The sequence below is a fragment of the Castanea sativa genome, chromosome 9, assembly GCF_040712315.1.
Source record: "Castanea sativa cultivar Marrone di Chiusa Pesio chromosome 9, ASM4071231v1".
Lineage (NCBI taxonomy): Eukaryota > Viridiplantae > Streptophyta > Magnoliopsida > Fagales > Fagaceae > Castanea > Castanea sativa.
The window spans coordinates 12508501-12529738 of NC_134021.1; the positions used below are offsets into that span (position 1 = coordinate 12508501).

At 34.2% G+C, this 21238-nt stretch overlaps 4 protein-coding genes across 4 annotated transcripts; all 4 read right to left on the reverse strand.

The window, feature by feature from the left end:
• Positions 1–6697: 6697 nt before the first annotated feature.
• LOC142608763 (uncharacterized) lies at positions 6698–7701 on the reverse strand. Its single transcript, XM_075780443.1, has 3 exons — positions 7354–7701; positions 6855–7233; positions 6698–6801 (listed from the first exon to the last, which is right to left on the reverse strand). The coding sequence occupies exons 1-3, from the start codon at positions 7699–7701 to the stop codon at positions 6698–6700; spliced, it is 831 nt and encodes a 276-aa protein (XP_075636558.1).
• A 2551-nt stretch (positions 7702–10252) lies between these two features.
• On the reverse strand, positions 10253–11178 carry LOC142610886 (NDR1/HIN1-like protein 10). Its single transcript, XM_075782859.1, has one exon. It carries the CDS (start codon positions 11095–11097, stop codon positions 10417–10419), a length of 681 nt encoding a protein of 226 aa, XP_075638974.1. The 5' UTR covers positions 11098–11178; the 3' UTR covers positions 10253–10416.
• Positions 11179–13188: 2010 nt separating this feature from the next.
• Positions 13189–14112, reverse strand: LOC142611081 (NDR1/HIN1-like protein 10). Its single transcript, XM_075783108.1, has one exon. The coding sequence runs from the start codon at positions 14060–14062 to the stop codon at positions 13388–13390; it is 675 nt and encodes a 224-aa protein (XP_075639223.1). The 5' UTR covers positions 14063–14112; the 3' UTR covers positions 13189–13387.
• A 3146-nt stretch (positions 14113–17258) lies between these two features.
• LOC142609690 (NDR1/HIN1-like protein 10) lies at positions 17259–18770 on the reverse strand. The gene is made up of 2 exons (XM_075781348.1): positions 18525–18770; positions 17259–17913 (listed from the first exon to the last, which is right to left on the reverse strand). The coding sequence occupies exons 1-2, from the start codon at positions 18703–18705 to the stop codon at positions 17384–17386; spliced, it is 711 nt and encodes a 236-aa protein (XP_075637463.1). The 5' UTR covers positions 18706–18770; the 3' UTR covers positions 17259–17383.
• Between the last annotated feature and the right edge of the window lie 2468 nt (positions 18771–21238).

Here is a 21238-nt window from a genome sequence, read left to right on the forward strand (position 1 = left end):
CCTTCACCTTTTTATTACTCTGGGCCTGCTCTGCTTCCTCTTCTCTAGAGAGCATCCTTGGTTTCATTCTAAAGCCTTAACTTGGCCACGTGCAATAATTGATGTTTATATTCTCAACATCCTAACTTTTATTTTACAATACAACACATTAAAATAATATTTTTACACAATAAAATAATATATCCCAAAATCATATCTTCCTTTAAGCACCAGTCATAGCAAATGACTTCTATTTCTTTGAAAATTTCTATGTAAAAAACAGATTTTGCCTACTCGTACCCTGAAATACAAAATAGAATATAGTCACAATTTTTTTTTTTTTTAAATGCTAGCTTAAGCCACTGCCTAGAAAGACAACCAATATGAACACACAAACACAAAAAGTTAAAACATTGCTTGCTTGATTAGAAAACATGAAGTACTTAAAAAAAAAAAAAAAGGAATTTTAACAACATGCACTTTTTAGTACCCAAACAAAACAAAAGTTACTTTACCATCACAAAATTCTCAATCTTGCATATATTTTCCTATAATTCCTCAACAACCAAACAGAATGGCCGTCACAACATCAGGGGCGGCATAACACATAGCCCAGGGGGTTTAAATGAACCCCCTGACCTACCCCCAACAAAAGCAATTTTATATAATTTTTTTTTTTGTTTTTTTTGTTTTGACTCTGAAATAAAAATTAAAAATTTGAACGCCGTAATTTTAATTTTTTTCAAACCCAACTGAAATTAACTTAAATATGGTCAACTTAGTGTTATTTTCACAACAAAAATTAAATAGTAAGTTGGAATTGACTTTTATCTGGATTTGCATGTAAGAGCAACCGTATCAGTTTGGCCAAATGTTTTCGTCTATATTACACTAAAAACCTACTTTTTCTATTTTATACTATCACTTTTCTAAAACACGCACGTCAATTCATCTATTTTACATTATACTCTATTTAAATAAAATTATTTATTATTTATTATTACTTATTTATTAATTCTCAAAGTTACTGTATCTTTTATCAGTCCAATCCAAAAGTCTCTCTCTCATTCCTCCCTTAACTATTTTCCTCTCTCAAACACTCACACACAACGGCAGATCCGGCGGTAGAGCAGCAGCAGTAGTAGCAGCAGATCAGTGGCAACAGTGGAGTAGATCGGCAGCTGTAGCGGTTCCTTTGGGTTTCATGTCGAAGGCATCTTCTTCGGTGATCAGTGGCAAAAGAGGATTTGCTTCCTCTTTGGTGATTTCTGTAGTTGAAATGATTGTTATAGCCGGGCTAGGAGTATTGGCAGACTGCACTTTCTGCTCTGTGATTTTTGGGCTGAGGAAGAAGTGCTTATGACTGCTAATGGAGGACAGTGTTCATAGTATAGAGGAGAGATAAAAAATAAAAAATAAAAAACGGAGGAGAGATAAAAAAATAAAAAAATATTATTATACATATCTACCCTAACAGTGCATATTTGCATGGTTACTATAATAAATGTGCAAATATGCACATTTTTATACTCATTGATGCGGGCAATTTTGAAGGAAAATTGTGTAAATATATTTTATCACTTTTTGCATTTTAGAAACATAACTTTTTTTACCTATTATCTATATTTTGTTGTGAATTTTGTGTGAAAGTGTTGTATAATAGCAACACTCTTAAAATATTTAATTTTATAAGAAATAAAAAAAAATTCAAAATTTAATTTATTCATTAAAAAAAAAAAAATCTCACTCTCAGACTTTGGCTTACTTTAGCATTGACAACAGTATGAGGTTATTTTTTCTTGCACTTTTTTTTTACATCTATATTTTATTAAATGTATGATTAGTTATTTAATTTTATTTGTTTATGTATTCAATAGTTGTTGTCTTACCGATCTTTAAATTATTAATAATTTTTTAAACTATTGTAAAATATAGTTGTATTGTATGCTAAATTGTATGGAATTGTTATATAAATAAACAAAAATTAGTTATTTTATTTTTTACTTCCTTATCCTCGATAAATTCCTAGCTCTGCTAATGCTGACTCCCTACAAGAAGAAGAAAAGAAAACAAAAAAAAAAAAAAAAAAAAACTCTAAAGCTGCCACTGGACAACATACTTGCAAGAACTCTGCCGCTGTAATTTCACGAGCACCAGCCATTTCCTCAGACTTGAAACCACACATCATAATTCTAACCAAAACCAATACCCCAACCAAAAAATAAATTCTTTACACAGACCCATATCAAAATTTGATACTCTCCCAAGGAAAAAAGAAATACCCAGAAAACAAATGCCCCCAAAAAAAAAACCTTCTTTACAACTCAATCAATCCAACATTTTATCATCAATGATAATATAAGTTTCGAAAATGAAATCGATCAAATGCGAAAGCAAGAACAATAATATCAGAGAGAGAACCTTTGTGTGAATCAGTGGCAAAGAGGGAGACGAAACAAGGAATGATAGAGAGTTGTGAAGTCTGACACAGAGGAGAGGGAAATAATAAAATAGATTAAAAAATAAATTCCTTAGTCTACAGTTGCATCATAAAAGTAGGATGGCGCTAGCAATATTGGAAAAAATTTTACAATTTTTTACTTTTAGAATTCTGGAAGTAAGAGGTTTTTGAGAGACAAATGTTAAATAAAAATAACATATAATATTTAGGGGTGTTTGATAGAGTAGTTTGAGATAAAATTTATGTAATTTTTTAAAATATATGAGTAAAAAAAAATATATAAAAATTATAATATTATTTAAAATATAAAAATATAAGTTTGAGATTACTCACCAAAGCTACCCTTATCATTCCGGACGCGAATGCTTTTGCGTTGTCACTTCACCCATGCGACTGGACCGATCAAAACTCAACTAGAAAAAAGAGGGAGTGAAAAGAAAACTTGCGTGTAGTTTTCTGTTTCCAAAGATAGATTTGAGCGTAGTACTACTCGGCCTGAAATCACATCTCATTTATTTTGGTGTCATTTCCAATCTGCTGCTTCATTAATGAGTTAATAATCCAAGTGAAAGGTTTAGATTTGTATCGTGCATTCATGGCGGTAAAGTAATGCATGCAAAGGCGTCAGTAAATCTGCAAGCCGTACGTTGCCGTATTGTTGGAGTATGTGATGCGATGTGATAAGTGATTCTGATTCCTGCAAGTTATTATTATAAGATTTGCCATTAAAATGAGAAAATAAAAGAAGTTTTTTTTTTTTTTTTCTTGGGGCTTACAATATTCGTATTCTCTCATCCATACATCTGCAGTTATGAGCCATTAAATTCCTGCTCATTTGGATTAGACATGAGCTCATAACTCATAACTCAAGCTACATTGTCACTCAAAAACAAATAAATAATAATAATAATAATAATAATACTTCCTTTGTTCTCTACCTGCACGGCTGTACAGTAAAATCTTGAATAACTCAAGAACTTTTTTTTAATATTAATTTTTATAAAAAGTATTATATTTCTTAATTAAATTTAAATAAATGAATGCACTGCTGACCAATGCTATATTTCTAGGGGATAACTAATTTTTTTAATATAAATAAAAATTCTACTTTAATTATTTTTGGAGACTTAAATCTTAGCTTTTATCTCTTATATTTCATAAGTACTTATATTTGTGAAGTGATTATCGCCTTAAAATGTGCGGTGGTAGAAATAATTAAAATTAATTATGTAATTTATTGACCAATAAAATCATATTATTAAATTTAATTAATTTTTTTAAAAAAATTTACAATTTATAACATCTATTTTTAATAATTATTTTTTATCATTCGATAAAAATATTAATTAATTATTAGTGTAAACAGGATAAAACTCCAAACTTTTCAGTCAACGGTAAGAATATTTACCTAAAAAGGAGATACTATTCAAATATATATGAGGAGAGGTAACAATAAAATTGGAAAATAATAAAAATTAAAAAAATATATTGTATGCAATCTAAGGACCCACCTCCAATGGACCAGAAAGTCTACCCTTGCTGTGAAAACATATATAGTAGTAGCTCAAAAGGTAAGGGGTGGAACCAACCACATGCTTGAGATCCAACATTTTGGTGGACTGATGCAAGTTAGAAGCGGGCCTCTCTTAAGGTTTCCCAAAATGATATCCCCCCTAAAGCATTGGCATTGGGAATTGTAAAAACCTCCCCAAATAGTAAAATAGCATCCAATCCTCAAAAGTATGCATTATCCAGAGTTTATTATCGGAAAAAAATTTACAATTGTGTTATAGTATCAAAATGGTATATTTTAAAATAATATTTTATTGGGTTTTGGATTTTATTTGAGTATTAGGTTATATTATTTAATTATGTAGATATATTATTTTAATGTGTTACATGGTAAAATAAAAGTTGAGATATTAGATACATCGTAAACAGTATAGTATAAGAGCATTCTTATCAAAGATTCTAAAAAATTTAGCATTTATCATCTCAAAAACCAACTTTATAACATATAATACGTCACTTTACAACACCTTTTACATCAAAACTTATATTTTTTAATACTTCATTTAAATATTACTTTTTTATCATTTTATTATTATTTTTTATTCTTTCTCTCTCTGTTTCTCTCTCCTCTGTGTCTCTCTTTCTCAACTTAGCGCCGCCGGCCACCATATCCACCCACCCAAATCTCAACCACCACATCCACCCACCATCATCGCCGCTTGCCGCCAGCCAGATCCACCACAACCATAAACAACAGTAGATAAAAAAAAAAAAAAAAACTTTCACACCTACCCACCGCATCCACATCCACCCATAGCACAACTACCACATCCACCCACCATCGCCACCATCAACCACCAGCCAGATCCACTGCAACTACAAACAACAGCAGCAAAAAACCCCTCCACAACCAAAGCCACCAAAGTAACCCAGACCCACAAATCAACTCAGCACCCAGACTTCTCGACCTTCAACCACTACCTCTCCCTCACGCACCTCGTCGACGAGATCAATAGCCGCACCACCATCCACCCACCACATCTTCTCCCTCAACCACAATTATTTATCTTGAGCAAAGCCAAATTCTGTTCAACGTCTTCACCCATCAACCTCTTCTTCAAGTTGAAGTCATCACAGTACATCCAATTCCGAAACCGAACCCCAAATCGTGCGTGCCATTTTGGTCTCAGAACAACATTGTCCTTGTCTGGGTTTCGTCGAGGATTTTCGAAATGCAGAGGTGGACTTGCGGCGTCTGTCGTCTATCATTAGTGTCTATCATTTGAGAAGAAACTTGAGTCTGAGAAGGAGAAAGGGAAAGAGAGAGGAAAGCTTGAATCTAAGAAGGAGAAATTGAGAAAGAGATAGAGAAAGAGAGAAGGGGAGAAGAAAGCATGACACACGAGAGAGTGGGAGAGAGAAAAAGAAAAAGAAAAAATTAAAAAATTCTAGCATCTTGCTACAGTAGGGTCTCAAAAATGAGATTCTACTGTAGCTCAATGCTAAATATTTTAAGATTTAGGATATTTGATGTAGATGAGTTTTTATCATTTGAGGTGCTAAAAATGCTAAAAAATAGCATTTAGTATTTTTAGCACTTTTGATAAGAATGCTCTAAGAAATAAAACAACTTTTGAGATGGTAAAATTGGATATTTTCTAAATACTAGATGCAATGCTCAAGCGTTTCAAAAATTGACAGTCAAAAATGTCATTTTGCTTAATTGTTTGGGTAATAATATTTTCTTTAAATTGCAATTTTCCATTAAGAAAGTAATAGAGGATAAGTATATTTATTTATTTGTTGTAGTTATACAAACCTCATAAAGCATAGTGTCATTTTTTGAAACGGCCGGGGTGACATTTTGTGAAATCATAAGAGGATTGGTGTAATTTGGGGGATGTATGAAAATTCTAAATCCATATAATTAAATAAAGAGGAGGGGGTTGGGGGTGGGGGGGGGGGGGGACAAATGCTCAGTTCTTAACGTTTGATTTTTGGAATGTATTGTGCACGTGGTAATAATGGCAATTTTGAGGTGTGGAATGGTAGGTATAGGCACAAGTATAAGTACAAGCTCATGACTAAATTGACTTACTATACTAGATTACTACATCGGTTCTACTATATAAGATATAATTTAAAATGACATTATTATTAATAAAATTATAAAAAATATTTTGATATTTTTAATATATCTTATTTTCAATTCCTTATTCTTCTTCTTGCTCCTTGTTTTTTGTCCAAAGACTACTTCCCCATGCCACCCAGAGATACTTTTAATAAGATTTTTTTTAAAGGATAATATAAAAAAATTAAAGGAAAAACTCTTTTTTTTTAATAAAAATTTTCACTTATTTTCACAAAATTTTCACCCTTTACATAAGGGTAACCATCCCAATTCGCAATTTTAATATAGCATATCTTATAAGTTACATCTTCAAATGCTCAATTCATTGGAATTCAAGTAATAACCTATTGTTAATCGTATCTTTTGTAGTGTCTTATGTCTATAATTTGGGAGCCACCACATTGGGTCCATCAACCTATGTTGAAAGGGCAAATGTTTAGGTTAGCTAGTTAACCCGAGCTTCTATTGCCTATTGGACTTATTAGGGATGATTTGGGAGCATATTGGTCAAACGCTTACCAAGAAACGTAGCAGTGTGCTCGAGTTTAGGGGTAAAACTGCCATGAGCCCTGGGCCCATGAGAGATAGATTTTTGAATCCGCAACCAAACATATTCATTCATTTAGTGAAAGAGAGTCCAAATACAAGGCCTCAATGGCTGGAGGTGGAGACTCCTCCATCGAAAAAATATCCTTATCTATAGACCTAGCATATCTAGCTAATGAGTGAGCAACAGAATTAGCCTCACGTTTAACACAGTAAAAGACATACATTTGGAACCTGCAGCTAATAGACGGATATCCCCATAAATATTCCCCAGTCTAGACTGTAAGGCCCGCAGGGAAGCAATGGAGTTTATAACAGTGGAGTTGTCACCTTCAATCACCAGCTCCTCAAATCCAGCATCCACGGCAAACTCAAGCGCTCTCTGACATGCAAGCACCTCGGCCTCTTCACTATCCATAACACCAAGCCCTTTGGCAGACATAGCAACCATAACCTCCCCCAAATTATTACGGATAATAGCCCCAAATCTCGTGGAGCATGTATCACTAAACACCGTGGCGTCGAAATTCAATTTGTAAAAGGAACCTGATGGAGGATGCCATTTCTGCACTAAAACACAAGTATCCGAGACCGTCAAATGAGCCTGTGCCACCCGATACTCCTTTAGATAATCTTTAGCTCACTGGTTTAACCTCCCTGGGTCTTGGATAGTGCCCCCATGCACTATAGAATTTCGTTGATTCCAAATGAACCAACATTAGACCCAAAAGAGTTCCAGCTCCTCATCCGTTTGACGTTGCTGCATGTGTTCAACTAGTTGCAACATGTCCTCATAGCTAGACGTTCCCTTTTGCAATCGACTTGAGCAACCAGCCCATATATCTTGGGCCAACCCACATTCCCATAGAACATGATATCCGGATTCCTTGGCCTGTAAACACACCCCACATCTGTCATCTGCAAGAATTTTCCATCGAGCTAAATTCACATGTGTAGGCTGAATGTCAAGGCAGGTTCTCCAACCAAACACTCTAATTTTATTTGGAATCTTAAGTTTCCACAGTTTCGCCCAAACCAAGCTTCCAGATACCTCCCGTGCATTCTCACCCATATCAGCTTCTTGCTTGGAGATTAACCTTGCTTATGATATCCTGATTTCACTGAGTAGTCACCGCTCTTATAATGCAGCCAAAACAACCTGTCAGGAACTTGTCTATGGCTCAATGGAATGCGCAGGATGGCCTCTGTATCAGTCCTCTGGAATTTAGCCTTTACTACCTCCTGGTCCTAAGAATTTGTCCTCCAATTAATAAGGTCTGAAACCTGCCACTCCCATTCCTCCTCCATTGGTGGGTGAAGCACCTGATTAGTGACTTGGTTTGGAATCCACTTGTTAGCCATAACCCGAATTGCAGACTCATCTCCCACCTTCCAGCAACATCCTTTTTTAAGAATTGGTTGGGCTGCCATCAGACTTTTCCACACATAAGAACTATTAGGAACATCCTAGGCATCTAAAAAGGTGAACCATGGGAAATACTGTGCCTTAAAGCACTTGTAAAGCAATCTCCACCCTTGCTTGGCAAGCATAGCCAAATTAAAGTCCTTCAAGCCACGAAAGCCCATTCCACCTTCTTTCTTTGGCTGAGATAACACCGCACAATTTTTCTAGTGGATTTTTTTTCATCTTTTGTTTGGCCCTACCAAAATCTTGCACACAAGGCATTGAGCTTGTTATAGAGCTTAGCAGGAAGCAAGAAGCAGAAACACCGCCATCGTGTATGTGGGAATGGATTTGGCTACAGCTTTAATCAGTACCTTTTTGCTCGCTCTTGATAACATTTTTGCTTTCCATCCTTGCATCTTTTTCCAGACTCTATACTTCAGAAATGAAAAAGGCTTAATATTTTGATCAACCAAGGAGCGTGGGCAGCCCCAAATAAGACTCGAATCTTTCCACCTCCTTAACCCCCAACATATTTCTTATGGTCTCTCTTCGTTCAACATTTGTGTTGCTACTAAAGTATAATGATGATTTTTCAAAATTGATACATTGACCAGATGAATCTACATATAATTGAAGGAAATTTGTAACACAATGTACCTCTCCTGAGAAGCCTGGCAAAAAAGTAATGAGTCGTCTGCAAATAGGAGATGGGATATCCTGGGTGCACTTCTACAAACTGCAACCCCATTGAGTCGCCCCTCCTTTTCTGATTTAGCCAACAAAGGTGTAAACCCCTCTGCACATAGCAAGAATAGGTAAGGAGATAGTAGATCGCCCTGGTGAAGACCTCTGGATGGCATAATTTTCCTATAGGCTTTACCATTGATACAAACAGAGAATGATGGTGTAGATAAACAGCACATTACCCTCTTAATCCAAACATTGGGAAAGCCCAACCTGACCATTATGCCATTCAAAAAGTCCCATTCAACTCGATCATAGGCCTTGCTGATATCTAATTTCAGAGCTAGTGAAACCTTCTTGCCTGTTTTCCTAGAATGCATGGCATGTAGGGTCTCATATGCCATAAGGACATTTTCAGTGATCAGTCTGTCTGGCACAAAAGCACTTTGAGTAGGAGCAATCAACTGAGGAAGAATCTGCTTCAGTCTGTTAGCCATTAGTTTAGAAATAATTTTATAAATGACATTACAAAGGCTAACAGGTCTAAAGTCAGAAACTTTTTCAGGAGATTTCACCTTTGGGATTAGTACAATATGAGTATAATTAATATCAGGAAGCATATTACCAGAATTCAGGAAATCTAAAACAGCTGCAATTACATTATTCCCAACAATATGCCAAAATTTTTGGTAAAAGGGGGCATTCATACCATCAGGTCCAGGAGCCTTGGTTGGTCTCATTTGGAACAATGCTGCTTTGATTTCCTCCACAATATAATCACTAGACAAAATATCCTGCATATCTGAGCTCACCTTATTTTGCACTGCATTAAGACATTCCTCCATTCTTTGGCATGTACTTGAGCAAAAAATATTCTCAAAATACTTAATTTCCACCCAACAACATGTTCTGGTTCTTCTACCTAAGCACTATTTTGATCTCTGACCTCATGGATAAAGTTTCTCCTACGCCTTTAAGAGGCCTTGGAGTGAAAATTTTTAGCATTCGACCATGAGACCCTCGACCTTTGTGCCCAATATATTTCCGGTTTAAGGAGCAAGTCATCAAGGATCTTACTTGTTGCCAAGAATTCATTTTTGTTCTCCACCGTGGGTGCTTCAACTATTATTATATTATTAGTATAGTGATTCAACTACTACTATTGTTGTTATTATTATTATTATTATTATTATTTCCTAATCATGATTGACTATGTAATATTAATATTGTTCACTTTTATCTATACCGCCTTGTCTGATTACGTTGTTCAATGTGACTTATTACCCACTTCATGATATTCAGATGAATGTTAGCATGTTACGTCTTTATTAAAAAATATCAATATTATTTTAATAAAATTTGGGAAACCAGCACCATTGGCCAATTCAACACCTACTTCTTCTAGCCTCTTGTTTGTGTAATATAATCAATCAACTTATGACAAAACGTGAGTTTGGAATCAGTTTACTATAATCTTCTCAGTACACAAAAAGTCCACTAAAATATCAGTTCACAATCATCATCGAGGACATCGGGAAAAAACCACTACTTTCATTCTTTATTTATTTATAATTTTATACAACAAAAGAAAAGATTAAAAAAAAAAAAAAAACTCATGAAAAGAAAAACAAAACAGAACAAAATACAATGAAACAATAAACATATAATCATCTGTATAATCAAAGACCCAAATCATTAGAAACCGATGCGGCACTTTGTAGTTTGAAATGTCCCAGCCACAGAATTTCCATTAGAACTCAAAGGAACCAACAAGTCGCACTTGATCTTAGGCTTAATCCGCCAAGTCTTAACCTTACCCAACTTAAACCTAATCCTGAGATAGAGCCTAACTTTTATATAATAAACCCCTATACTTTTCTCAGAGTTGAACACCAAAAGCTCATTAGTCCCAAGCAAAACCAATTGTTGCCCTTTGAATACAGGACTGAGAATCGTTGTATTCTTGTGGCCTTGATAAAACGGTGTCAGAAACTCTGTACCAAACCTCTGGTCCTCGAAGAATACACTGGCTTCGATGTCATCATAGTATATGCCAATCTTTTTGTTGGGGTTTCGGATAGTGATGTTGAGAGCGAGATTGTAGTTGAGCGTGTTGGTGTTGGTGGTGAAGTCGAACTGTGTAAGAGAAGCGTCAGTGACGTAAAAGTTGACTCTGTTGGGGCGAAAGATGAGCCAGAAGACGAGGACCGCAACGCCTACAATGACAAAAATTGTGCCAATGAGTTCGAGAAGGAAGCAAATAAGGCAGCCACAGCCGCAGCCATCGCCCCGGCCAGGGCGGTGGTACGTTCGGGCGGGTGGCGGGATTGAAGGACCATAGTAGGCTCCGTTCAAGTGGGATTGTTTCTCTGCCATGGAAACAAAGAAAGAGAGGGCCACAGAGAGTTTTTGAAAGGGTGATAGAGAATTGAAGTGTTTGGTGTAAATTATAGAAGTGGTGGTATATAATTTATAAGTGTGTGTTTATATTTGGGGTGGGTAGAGAATTAAGTCAACTGAGAATAAAGAATTGTGATAGGGCGTATCCTAATGTTGAAAGAAGAGCCGCAACTTTGACATGGCATATCTTACTGCTTTCAAACACTCCACAAATTGGGTTCTGATAGGAATTTAACCTAATTACCTAATTCCTAAACATGTGAAAAACATGTGAGAAACGGAAAAAAGAAAGAAAAAAAATTGTACAGAGAAAATTACACAATCATACAAACCCCATCTACATGGTTCAGCAATTTACCTAAATCTACAAAATTGTTACATTTTTATTAGATTACAAAGAAAATATAAGGACAACTGTACAATACAGTTTTTCAATACAACAATAAACCCTGAACCAAAATGACCAAAATACAAAGCCTTAGAAAATCTCTCAATTCCCAGTTAAAATCATCATGCTTCGAAGTTAGATTGGGCCACAAACCTCAAATACAAATTAGGCTTTACATAGTCCAACAAATTCGAGTAATAGTTTAAATAGTAATGGTATCTTTTATGTTGTTTCATGTATGTGTCTCAAATCTTGAATATCCTTCTCCACTTATCTTACTACATATACTAAGGAAAAAAAAAAAAAAACCTCAACTCGTTAGGTCCATCAGCCCATGTCGAAAGTGCAAATGTTTAGGCTACTTGGGTAACCTGGGCTTAGAGCATCCACATTGGTGGAGCTATAAATTTAGTAGTTTGACACTACAAAAAATTACTTTATTTATTTTACTACTTCACTTTACAACACACTCAACATTAGTAGTTTTATTTTAGCGTTCAATACAATAAAATAATATATTTACTACAATAAACAATAGTTGCCACCACCAACACAATAAAATAATATAACTTTGAATAAAATATTTTTTTTAACCTTCTTAGCTATAGTGCACAACTATTTAGTTGTGCATTGTAGCTCAAAAACCAAAATTTTTGGCTTTTCCTCCACCATTGTAGTATGCTTTTTAGTATTAGTGGTGCCAAAAAAACAATATGGTAGCACAGTTAATACTAACGCTCTAATGGACTTCTTAGGGATGGTTTGGGCCCTTTGGGGGCAATTTGGCCTAACATTTACCAATGAATGTAGAAGTGGGCTTGAGCATAGGGGTTAAACTACCATGGGCCTTGCAAGATGAATTTCTTAGAGCAACCGCATCAATTCATGCAAAATCTTGCAAAATACAAAAAATAGTCTATTTTACATATTTTGAGCAAAAAAACACCCACATCGGTGGGTGTAAAATTATGCATAAATGCACAAGTGCTACAGTAACCATGCATATATGCACGGTTACTGTAGCTTGTGCATTTAATATTTTAGTATTTTTTTTAGTGTTGGGTTTGTGAGAGAGAGGGGTAGTGAGTGAGGAAATAATAAAAAATTGTAAAAGAATGAATATTTTATTGAATAAATGTGTAGAATAGATAGACTGATGTGGAAGTTTTGTAAAAATAGGTGTGTAAAGTAGAAAAAGTAGTTTTTTTTTTTGTGTGTGCAAAATAGACGAAAAGTTTGCTTAAGCGGATGCAGTTGCTCTTATGGTGCTCCAACTATTTTTTACCCCCCTGTAATCATGCATATATGAAATATGTTGTTCACTTGTTAGTACTTCAATATCGACTTCTTGGCGGGTTAAGTTTTCCAATGTGACAAATTACCTACTCCATGATATTCAAGTGAATGTTACGTCTTTATTAATAATTATTAATGTTTTTTTTTTACAAAAAATTGGGATTTATTGTTATGGGGATAAGATTTCAAGTTTTAGATATATCAGCACCATTGCCCAACTCCACACCTTTTTTTCCTCTTGTTTTTTTATTTTCGAATTTAGAATAAGATCACTTACTATACTCTTAGTAACGAAATACAGTGAATAGACAAAAAGACTATTAAAAAAATCAATGGACAATCATGATCATCGAGAAAACAGGATAAGAAAAAAAAAAGGGTTTCATTCATTTCATTATGTATTTATAATTTTATACAAAAGAAAATAACAAAAATTCATGAAAAGAAAAACCATGTAAAATAAAACAATAATCACATATATAATCATCTGTATACCTCATCCACTAGGAAAATAACCCTCATCGATATATGATAGTAAAACATAATCAAGGACTCAATCAAACATGAATAAGATTCAGATGATCAGAAACCGGTGTGGCACTTTGTAGCCTCAAACGTCCCAGCCCCAGATTTTCCATTAGAACTCAAAGGAACCTTCAAGTCGCACTTGATCTCAGGCTTAATCCGCCATGTCTTTACCTTATTACCCAACTTAAACCTAATCCTGAGATTGAGCTTAACGTTAATATCATAAACCCCAGCACTTTTCTCTGAATTAAACACCGAAAGGTCACTAGCCCCAAGCGAAACCAATTCTTGCCCTTCGAACACAGGACTAAGAATCGTCGTGTTCTTGTGGCCTTGGTAAAACGGTGTCAGAGACACTGAACCAAACCACCGGTCCCCAAAGAATGCACTGGCTTCGATGCTATCGTAGTATATGCCAATCATTTTGTTGGGGTTTCTGATAGTGATGTTGAGAGCGAGATTGTAGTTGAGTGTGGTGGTGAAGTTGAACAGTGTAAGTGAGGCGTCAGTGACATGGATCTTAACCTTGCTGGGGTGGAAGATGAGGAACACAAGGGCTACAGTGACAACAGCTAAGCCAATGAGTTGTAAAAGGAAGCTAATAAGGCAGCAACAGCTGCCACAGTCATCGCACCAGTCGTCACTGCCATGGTGGCGGTAGGATCGGGTGGGTGGTGGGATTGAAGGGCCGTAGTAGGCTTCATCCAAGTGGAATTGTTTCTCTTCCATGGCAACGAAGAAAGAGAGGGACACACAGAGTATGTCAAAGTGAGAGAGAGAGAGAATTGGAGTGAGAGAGTATAACTTATAAGTGTGTGTTTATATGGAGCTAGTGATATTATTGGTGTAATAGTTACATGCAACATTCTTCTTACATAAAAGCGATGATGTTGCAAATAATTACACAAAATAATGAAGTTATGTGAATGTGAGAAAACGTGTTCTAGACTTCTAATGTGGAAAGAAGTACGGAAGAGCTGTGTTAGAGTGTTGTGGGTGTTACAGACTTCCTACTTAAGTTATGTGATGGATCATGAAGGTGTTTCGTGGAAACTTCCCTAGCCTCACTTGAATTTTGACAAAACATATGCATGGAGATGAAATATTTAAAGTTGTTGTGATTTATTTGTATTGAAACAGTCAGTTATAATTGGTTTAAATTGACATGTTACAAAAACCAACAAAAGAGAATGTGTAAAATTTGAGTTTACAAAAGTTTATTTGGCACATGTAATAATATAACTATATAGCACATTGACATGTAATAATAATAATAATAATAATAATAATTAATTAGAAATGATGTTATAAAATTATAATAAACCTAAAATTACCCCAGCACATGATGTTATAAAATTACCATAGCTCATCTTATTATACAAATGCACAATATATGCAATATCCCAATAGTATATAAAATGTAGCATGAAGTCATTGGAAATTAGGATGGAGTCAAAACTCTCAAAAGGAAAGACATAAATGATACCAAGATGTGATATGTTAATTGTGGTGCTTCAAAAAATGTATTTTATTCACGATGATACCTCATCAAAATCCTAGTGATACATATTGTATTACCTTTTACTATTACATGGTGTGGATTGTAGAGTCGATGAGTCCATATTGAAAACATCTTTTTTTTTTTTTTTTTTCATTCAAAAAAAAAAAAAGATGCAATATTAATTACAAACATACATATGATGTACGTTTGAAGTAAGTACCCTGGACTTATTTTGACTCCACTTTGCTTATTGTGATTAATTATGATGTTCTCTCTCTCTCTCTCTCTTCATTTTTTTAAGATAAGTAGATAATGACTCTCTCATTTCATTTTTTTAGATAAGTAGATAATGAGAAAGGGATTAGTGGCGTTTGAATAGTAGAAAGGATACTCCACACATGATGTCATCACCTTTTTTTTTTTTGAGAGAGTTTTAACCTATGATGTCCGTTCTTGATGAGCGCTCTCTGTCATCAGACCAATACACTAATTAGTTTTTGGTGTAGGTGGGGATTGAACCCTAGATCTTTTATTCAACTATCAGAGACTTTACCAGTTGAGCTAATTGGAATCCACGATGTCATTACCTATTTTAGAAGCCTAATTTCAGACTTTTTATTTTTGGTCTTCTCCCTAAATTGGGGTCCTATCCCATTATAGGAAGCCCAATGTGATTGCTCTAACACCAAAAAAAAAAACCAAGCTATTTCCTTTTTTATTTTTATTTTTTATTTGGAATAGAAGAAGGGGAAACTAGACTCAATACTTAGCGACATGGAATAATGACTTAAACTTACACGCCAACAAGATATTTCCTTTTGGTTTTTAGTTAATTAGTAAATTTGTAACGCGTTTACTTTTCACACCATTTTTATTCTCATGCTAATTTTTTAGCCCAATGTGAGCCACTTTTTACGGCCTTCACTAAATTTCAATCATCCCACCATTAACCATTACTTGGCCCAAACATGCTTTTATGTGGTTAAGATTAATGTTCCAAAATTTTAATTTATACTTGATATGATTTGTATCATACACTAACAAAATACAACAAGGAAGTCCAAATATGATTCTTACTTTAGAAAAATAAAAAATAAAGAACAAGAAGTCCAAATATGATATCCCAATAAAATCCATGATATATATGATAAACCTAAAATTACCCTAGCACATGATGTTATAAAATTACCGTAGCTCATCTTATTATTGAAATGCACAATATATGCAATATTCCAATAGTATATAAAATGTAGCATGATGCCATCAAAAATTAGGAAGGAGTCAAAACTCTCAAAAGGAAAGACATAAATGATACCAAGATGTGATATGTTAATAGTGGTGCTTCAACAAATGTATTGAATTCAGGATAACACCTTAGTCAAAGTCTTGGTGATACATGTGGTATTATCTATTATTGTTACATAGTGTGGATTGTGGGGTCAAAGAGTCTATACCGAAGATCCCCTTTTTTCATTTAGGAAAAAAAAAAAAAGATGCAATATTAATTACAAACATACATATGACGTACATTTGAAGTAAGTACCCTAGATTTATTTTGACTCCACTTTGCTTATTGTAATTAATTACGATGTACTCTCTCTTCATTTTTTTATAGATAAGTAGATAATTACTCTCGTTTCATTTTTTTTAAAGATAAGTAGATAATAAGAGAGGGATTAGTGGCGTTTGAACAGTAGATACGAGACACTACACACAATGTCATTACCTATTTTAGAAGCCCAATATCAGGCTTTGTTTTGGTCTTCTCCTTAAATTGGGGTCTTATCCCATTTTAGGAAGCCTAATGTGATTGCTCTAACAAAAAAATAAAAAAACCAAGCTTTTTCCTTGTGGGTTTTTAGCTAATCAGTAAATTTGTAACACGTTTACTTTTCACACCATTTTTTTTTTCTCACACTAATTTTTTAGCCCAATGTGAGCCACTTTTTACGGCCATCACTGAATTTCAACCATCCCACCATTAACCATTACTTGGCCCAAACATGCTTTTATGTTGGATAAAAAAAAAAAGCTTTATGTGGTTAAGATTAATGTTCCAAAATTTTAATTTATACTTAATATGATATGCATCATACACTAACAACGTACAACAAGGAAGTCCAAATATGATTCTTACTTTAAAAAAAAAAATAAATAAATAAAGAACAAGGAAGTCCAAATATGTGGATTCTAACTAGCTTAACTAGTAAAGTATTTGATAGTTGTATAAGGAATTTGAGGTTCAACTCCCACTTACACCAAAAACTGATTGGTGTCTTGGTCTGATAATAAAGAGCTATTATCAAGAGCGGACACCATAATTTGAAACTCTCTCTCAAAAAAAAAAAAAAAAAATCCAAATATGATATCCCAATAAAATCCATGATATATATGACTATAAAGTCTGAAAGCATATATAATATGATAATAACCAGCTCGATCTATATCACACAAACCCGAGTCCGTATTTTACTCCAAATAACAAAATATTGAAGAAATCATAATTAGGAAAAAAAATATACATAATAAGAATATATTACAATCCTGAATCAGACATAACGATGGTTTCGGGCAATTAGATAATATAAGCGGCACCTGGTGGTCTGAAACCGAGCTGTTGATGAATTTCCCCTAGAACTCAATGGAACTTCCAATTCGCACGTAACTTTTGGCTTGTATTTCCCAGTTATGAAATCTCCGATCCCGAACCTCATAAGAAGATAGAACCTCAAATCAATACTATAAACCCCAGCACTCTTCTCCTCATTGAAGTCCGAAATCTCATGATCATCAAGGTCAATCAATTGCTGACCTGCAAAAGTTGCATTCAAAAAATGCGTACTCTTGCGGTCTACTACAAAACCCAACTCCGTCAAACTCTCTGTATCGAACCTCTGGCCCTCGTAGAGTGCATTGGCCTTGATTTTGTCGAAGTAGATAGCCACCTTCTTGTGGGGGTTCCTGAGAGAGATGTTGACATCAAGTTTGTATTGGAGAATGTTGTTGTTGGTTGTGAAATTGAACTTAGTGAGTTTGGCATCCGTTACATGGAGCTTGAAGCTTCTGGGGTAAAGGACTATGAAGCACGGGTGCGGGTACGGGTGCGGGACTCGGCAATTTTTGAAAAAAGTGGGTGCGGGTGCGGCGGGACTCGGCAATTAAAAAATTATTAAAAATATTTTTATTTATATTTTATATATATTTTTACTATTAAAATATTCTTAAAAAACATATTACTAATTTACTATGCCTTGATTCACAAAACAAAGAAAGAAAAAAGCAAGAAACACAAAACACAACACAAAACCAAAAAGAAAACACAAAAGAAGCAACAAATATTCAAAATAAAATTAAGGAAGGATAGATTTAGGGTTTTTGGGTCTCATTTAGAGCCGATTTCGGCTGGTGCAGCATGATTCGAGGCCTGTTTCGGCTGTTTCGGGCCCATTTCGGCCGTTTCGGTCTCCGGCCGATACGGCCGAAACAGCCCGATTTTGGCCGAATCGGCCCGAATCTGCTTGAATCGGTGCCACGTCGGCGCGAGTCGGCGGGAAAAATAAGATGCCACGTGGCCGGACGCCGCACCGACGCGCGAGCAGCGGCGTCCCTCGCGCGTTGGCGAGTCCTGCCGCGTCGGACGCGGGTGCGGCACCTTCAGTGCCGCGTCCGTGCATCCCAGGTAAAGGATGAACCAAGCAATGATGTAGGCAAGGAAAGTGATGAGAATCACGGAGACTGTGGTTTTCAAAAGGCACTTGAAAAGGCAGTAACAACAGCAGCGGCTATGGCCACGACGTTGGTAGGATTGGTCTTGTGGGGGTATTGATGGACCGTAATAGGTACTGTTCAACTGGGATTGTTTCTCTGCCATAGTTGATCACAAAAATTAAGGGCAGGAAATTCATTAAGAGTGTGTTTGATTAGAAAAGAAATAGAACGGATGAAAAAAAAGATGGGAGAGAAAATAGCTTTTCAGATAATTTGATAAGAAGGAAAAGTAGGTAGGAATTTGGTGCAACTTGGACATTTTCTCCCAAACCAAAAATTAATCTCTCCAAAACATAGAGAAAAAATTGGTGGAAAACTCGCTATCAACTGGTTTTACAAAATTAACCCCTTATCTTATACAAGCTTCTTATTACCCGTTTCCAAAATTAATTTTTTTTTTTTTTTTTTTTTTTTGGCTTTGGCTTTTATCTCTATGCAGCAAAGAGCATTAGTATTTTTGTTGTTAAAAATATTAAGTATTTTAACACACACACAAACACAAGCAGAGAGCAATGAAAGTTTTAAAGAAACTAATAACGGTGTATATCAAAAAAGGCCTTAAAGAGAATTAGTATTGATGGAGACAAATGGGTATAGCTAAAATGCTAAATTTAACAAAAGTGGAACAAAAGGCTAATGTATTAGTGGAGGAAAAGCCATATTTTTTTGCTGGTGAGCTACAGTGCACATCCATTAAGATGGCTGTGCACTGTAGCTAAGATGGTAAAAAAATAATATTTTATTAAAAAGATATATTATTTTATTGTGTTCATGGTGGTTGTTGTTTATTATAGTAGATATATTATTTTATTGTGTTAATGAATGCTAAAATAAAACCATTTATGTTAGGTGTTTTGTAAAATAAAGTAGTAAAATAGATAAAGTAACCTTTTGTGGTGCCAAATTACTAATTTTTTGTCACAACCAATACTAATGCTTTGCCTTTATTTTTTTCTTCTTCTTTGCTAAATGGGCGTGTGTATGTTATTATGGCTGTTTGCTTTTTATTTTATTTTTAATTTTTAAATTGTGCATGATTGGGTTTTTAATTTCTTTGCTTTTTTTTTTTTTTAATTGGGCATGATTTTTGTTTTAATAAACTTGGTGGGGTTATTTTTTTGGGTTGATAGTTTATTTTTAATGGAGCACAATTTTTTTTTAATAAAAGTATATGAGTTAATTTATACCAACTTTATTTTCATTTTCTCATTTTTCTTTTGAAGCAAAGAATTAAATTTTCATCTCTCCACTTTTTTATCCTTCCAACCAAAAAACATATGAGAGAAAACTAAACATCTATTATTTTCCTACTTCTCTATCACTTTTCCATTTTCTATCATCCAGCTTTTCTACTTCTCCAACCAAACAGACATCAAGAGAAAGTTTGGTTTTTGTGAGAAATCAATATTGTTCATAGAAGATAATGAAAGAGTACAATCGACTTTTGATTTTGTTGCATAAATTTTTTTATCAACATATGTTATTGGTTCTTGACAAATTGAAGTCTCGACGAAATATATCAAGTTGTCATTGGTTCTAAGCCATTTTTGGTGATAAATTAACAATCCGAAGTGCTTTTCTTGCGTATTCTTGATAAACCAATGTTTATATATAGATGTAGGAAGGTTTGTTTGTAAGTAAGAAGTCCATTTGACATCTCTTCATCTACAAAGAATTCTCGATATGAAAACACAAAGACAAAGGATGGATCTTTGAATAGGAAAAAAAGTGGATTTGTAGGGTCCCAAATGAATTGCCTTATTAGAAAAAAAAACCTTGTTCTTTGGAAGATCTATCTCTTGTCTAGTACTACACTCTTCCACTCTGCAAGAACTTCAAATCATTCTCTTAATACTCTTTTTTTATTTTATTTAGATGTTCTTTTAAAAGGGGTTTGAGGAGGATTTGGAAGGATATTTTGTCTCTCCCATAGAAACCCCTCAAGTTGTTGATTTATTTGCATTAAAACAGTGAATTATAATTGGTTTAAATTGACATGTTACAAAAATCATTAAAAAAAAATAATGTGTAAAATTTGAATTAACAAAAGTTTATTTGGCCTATGTAATAATATAACTATAGCACACTAACATGTAATTAATAATAATAACAATCCATCAAAAAATATATATATAGGAATATAATAAGATAATAATTTTTATAATCATATAATAATAAGATAATTATAATAAGGATCATGTTAACGGGTGTTTTTAGGTAATGGTTAACAATTCATTTTAGAAAATTTTTGACACCACTTTTATGAGAAACGAAAACAATGGTCAAAACATTAATTGTTTTTTTTTTCCATAATTTTTAAAAAAAATAAAATTTTAAACACTATCCTAAGGGAATCCATTAGCATTTCCCTTGTAATAAACCTAAAATCATCTTATTATACAAATGCACAATATATGCAATATTCCAATAGTATATAAAATGTAGTACAATGTCGTTGGAAATTAAAGAGTCAAAAGACTCAAAACATTCATGAAGGAAAGATATAATAATGTCAAGATACGATATGTCAATAGTATAACTACATCATTGCTTGCTGTGATTAATTATGATGTAGTATCTATTTCTCTCTCTTCTCAATCTCTCTCTCATTTATTTAGATAAGTAGATAATGGGGG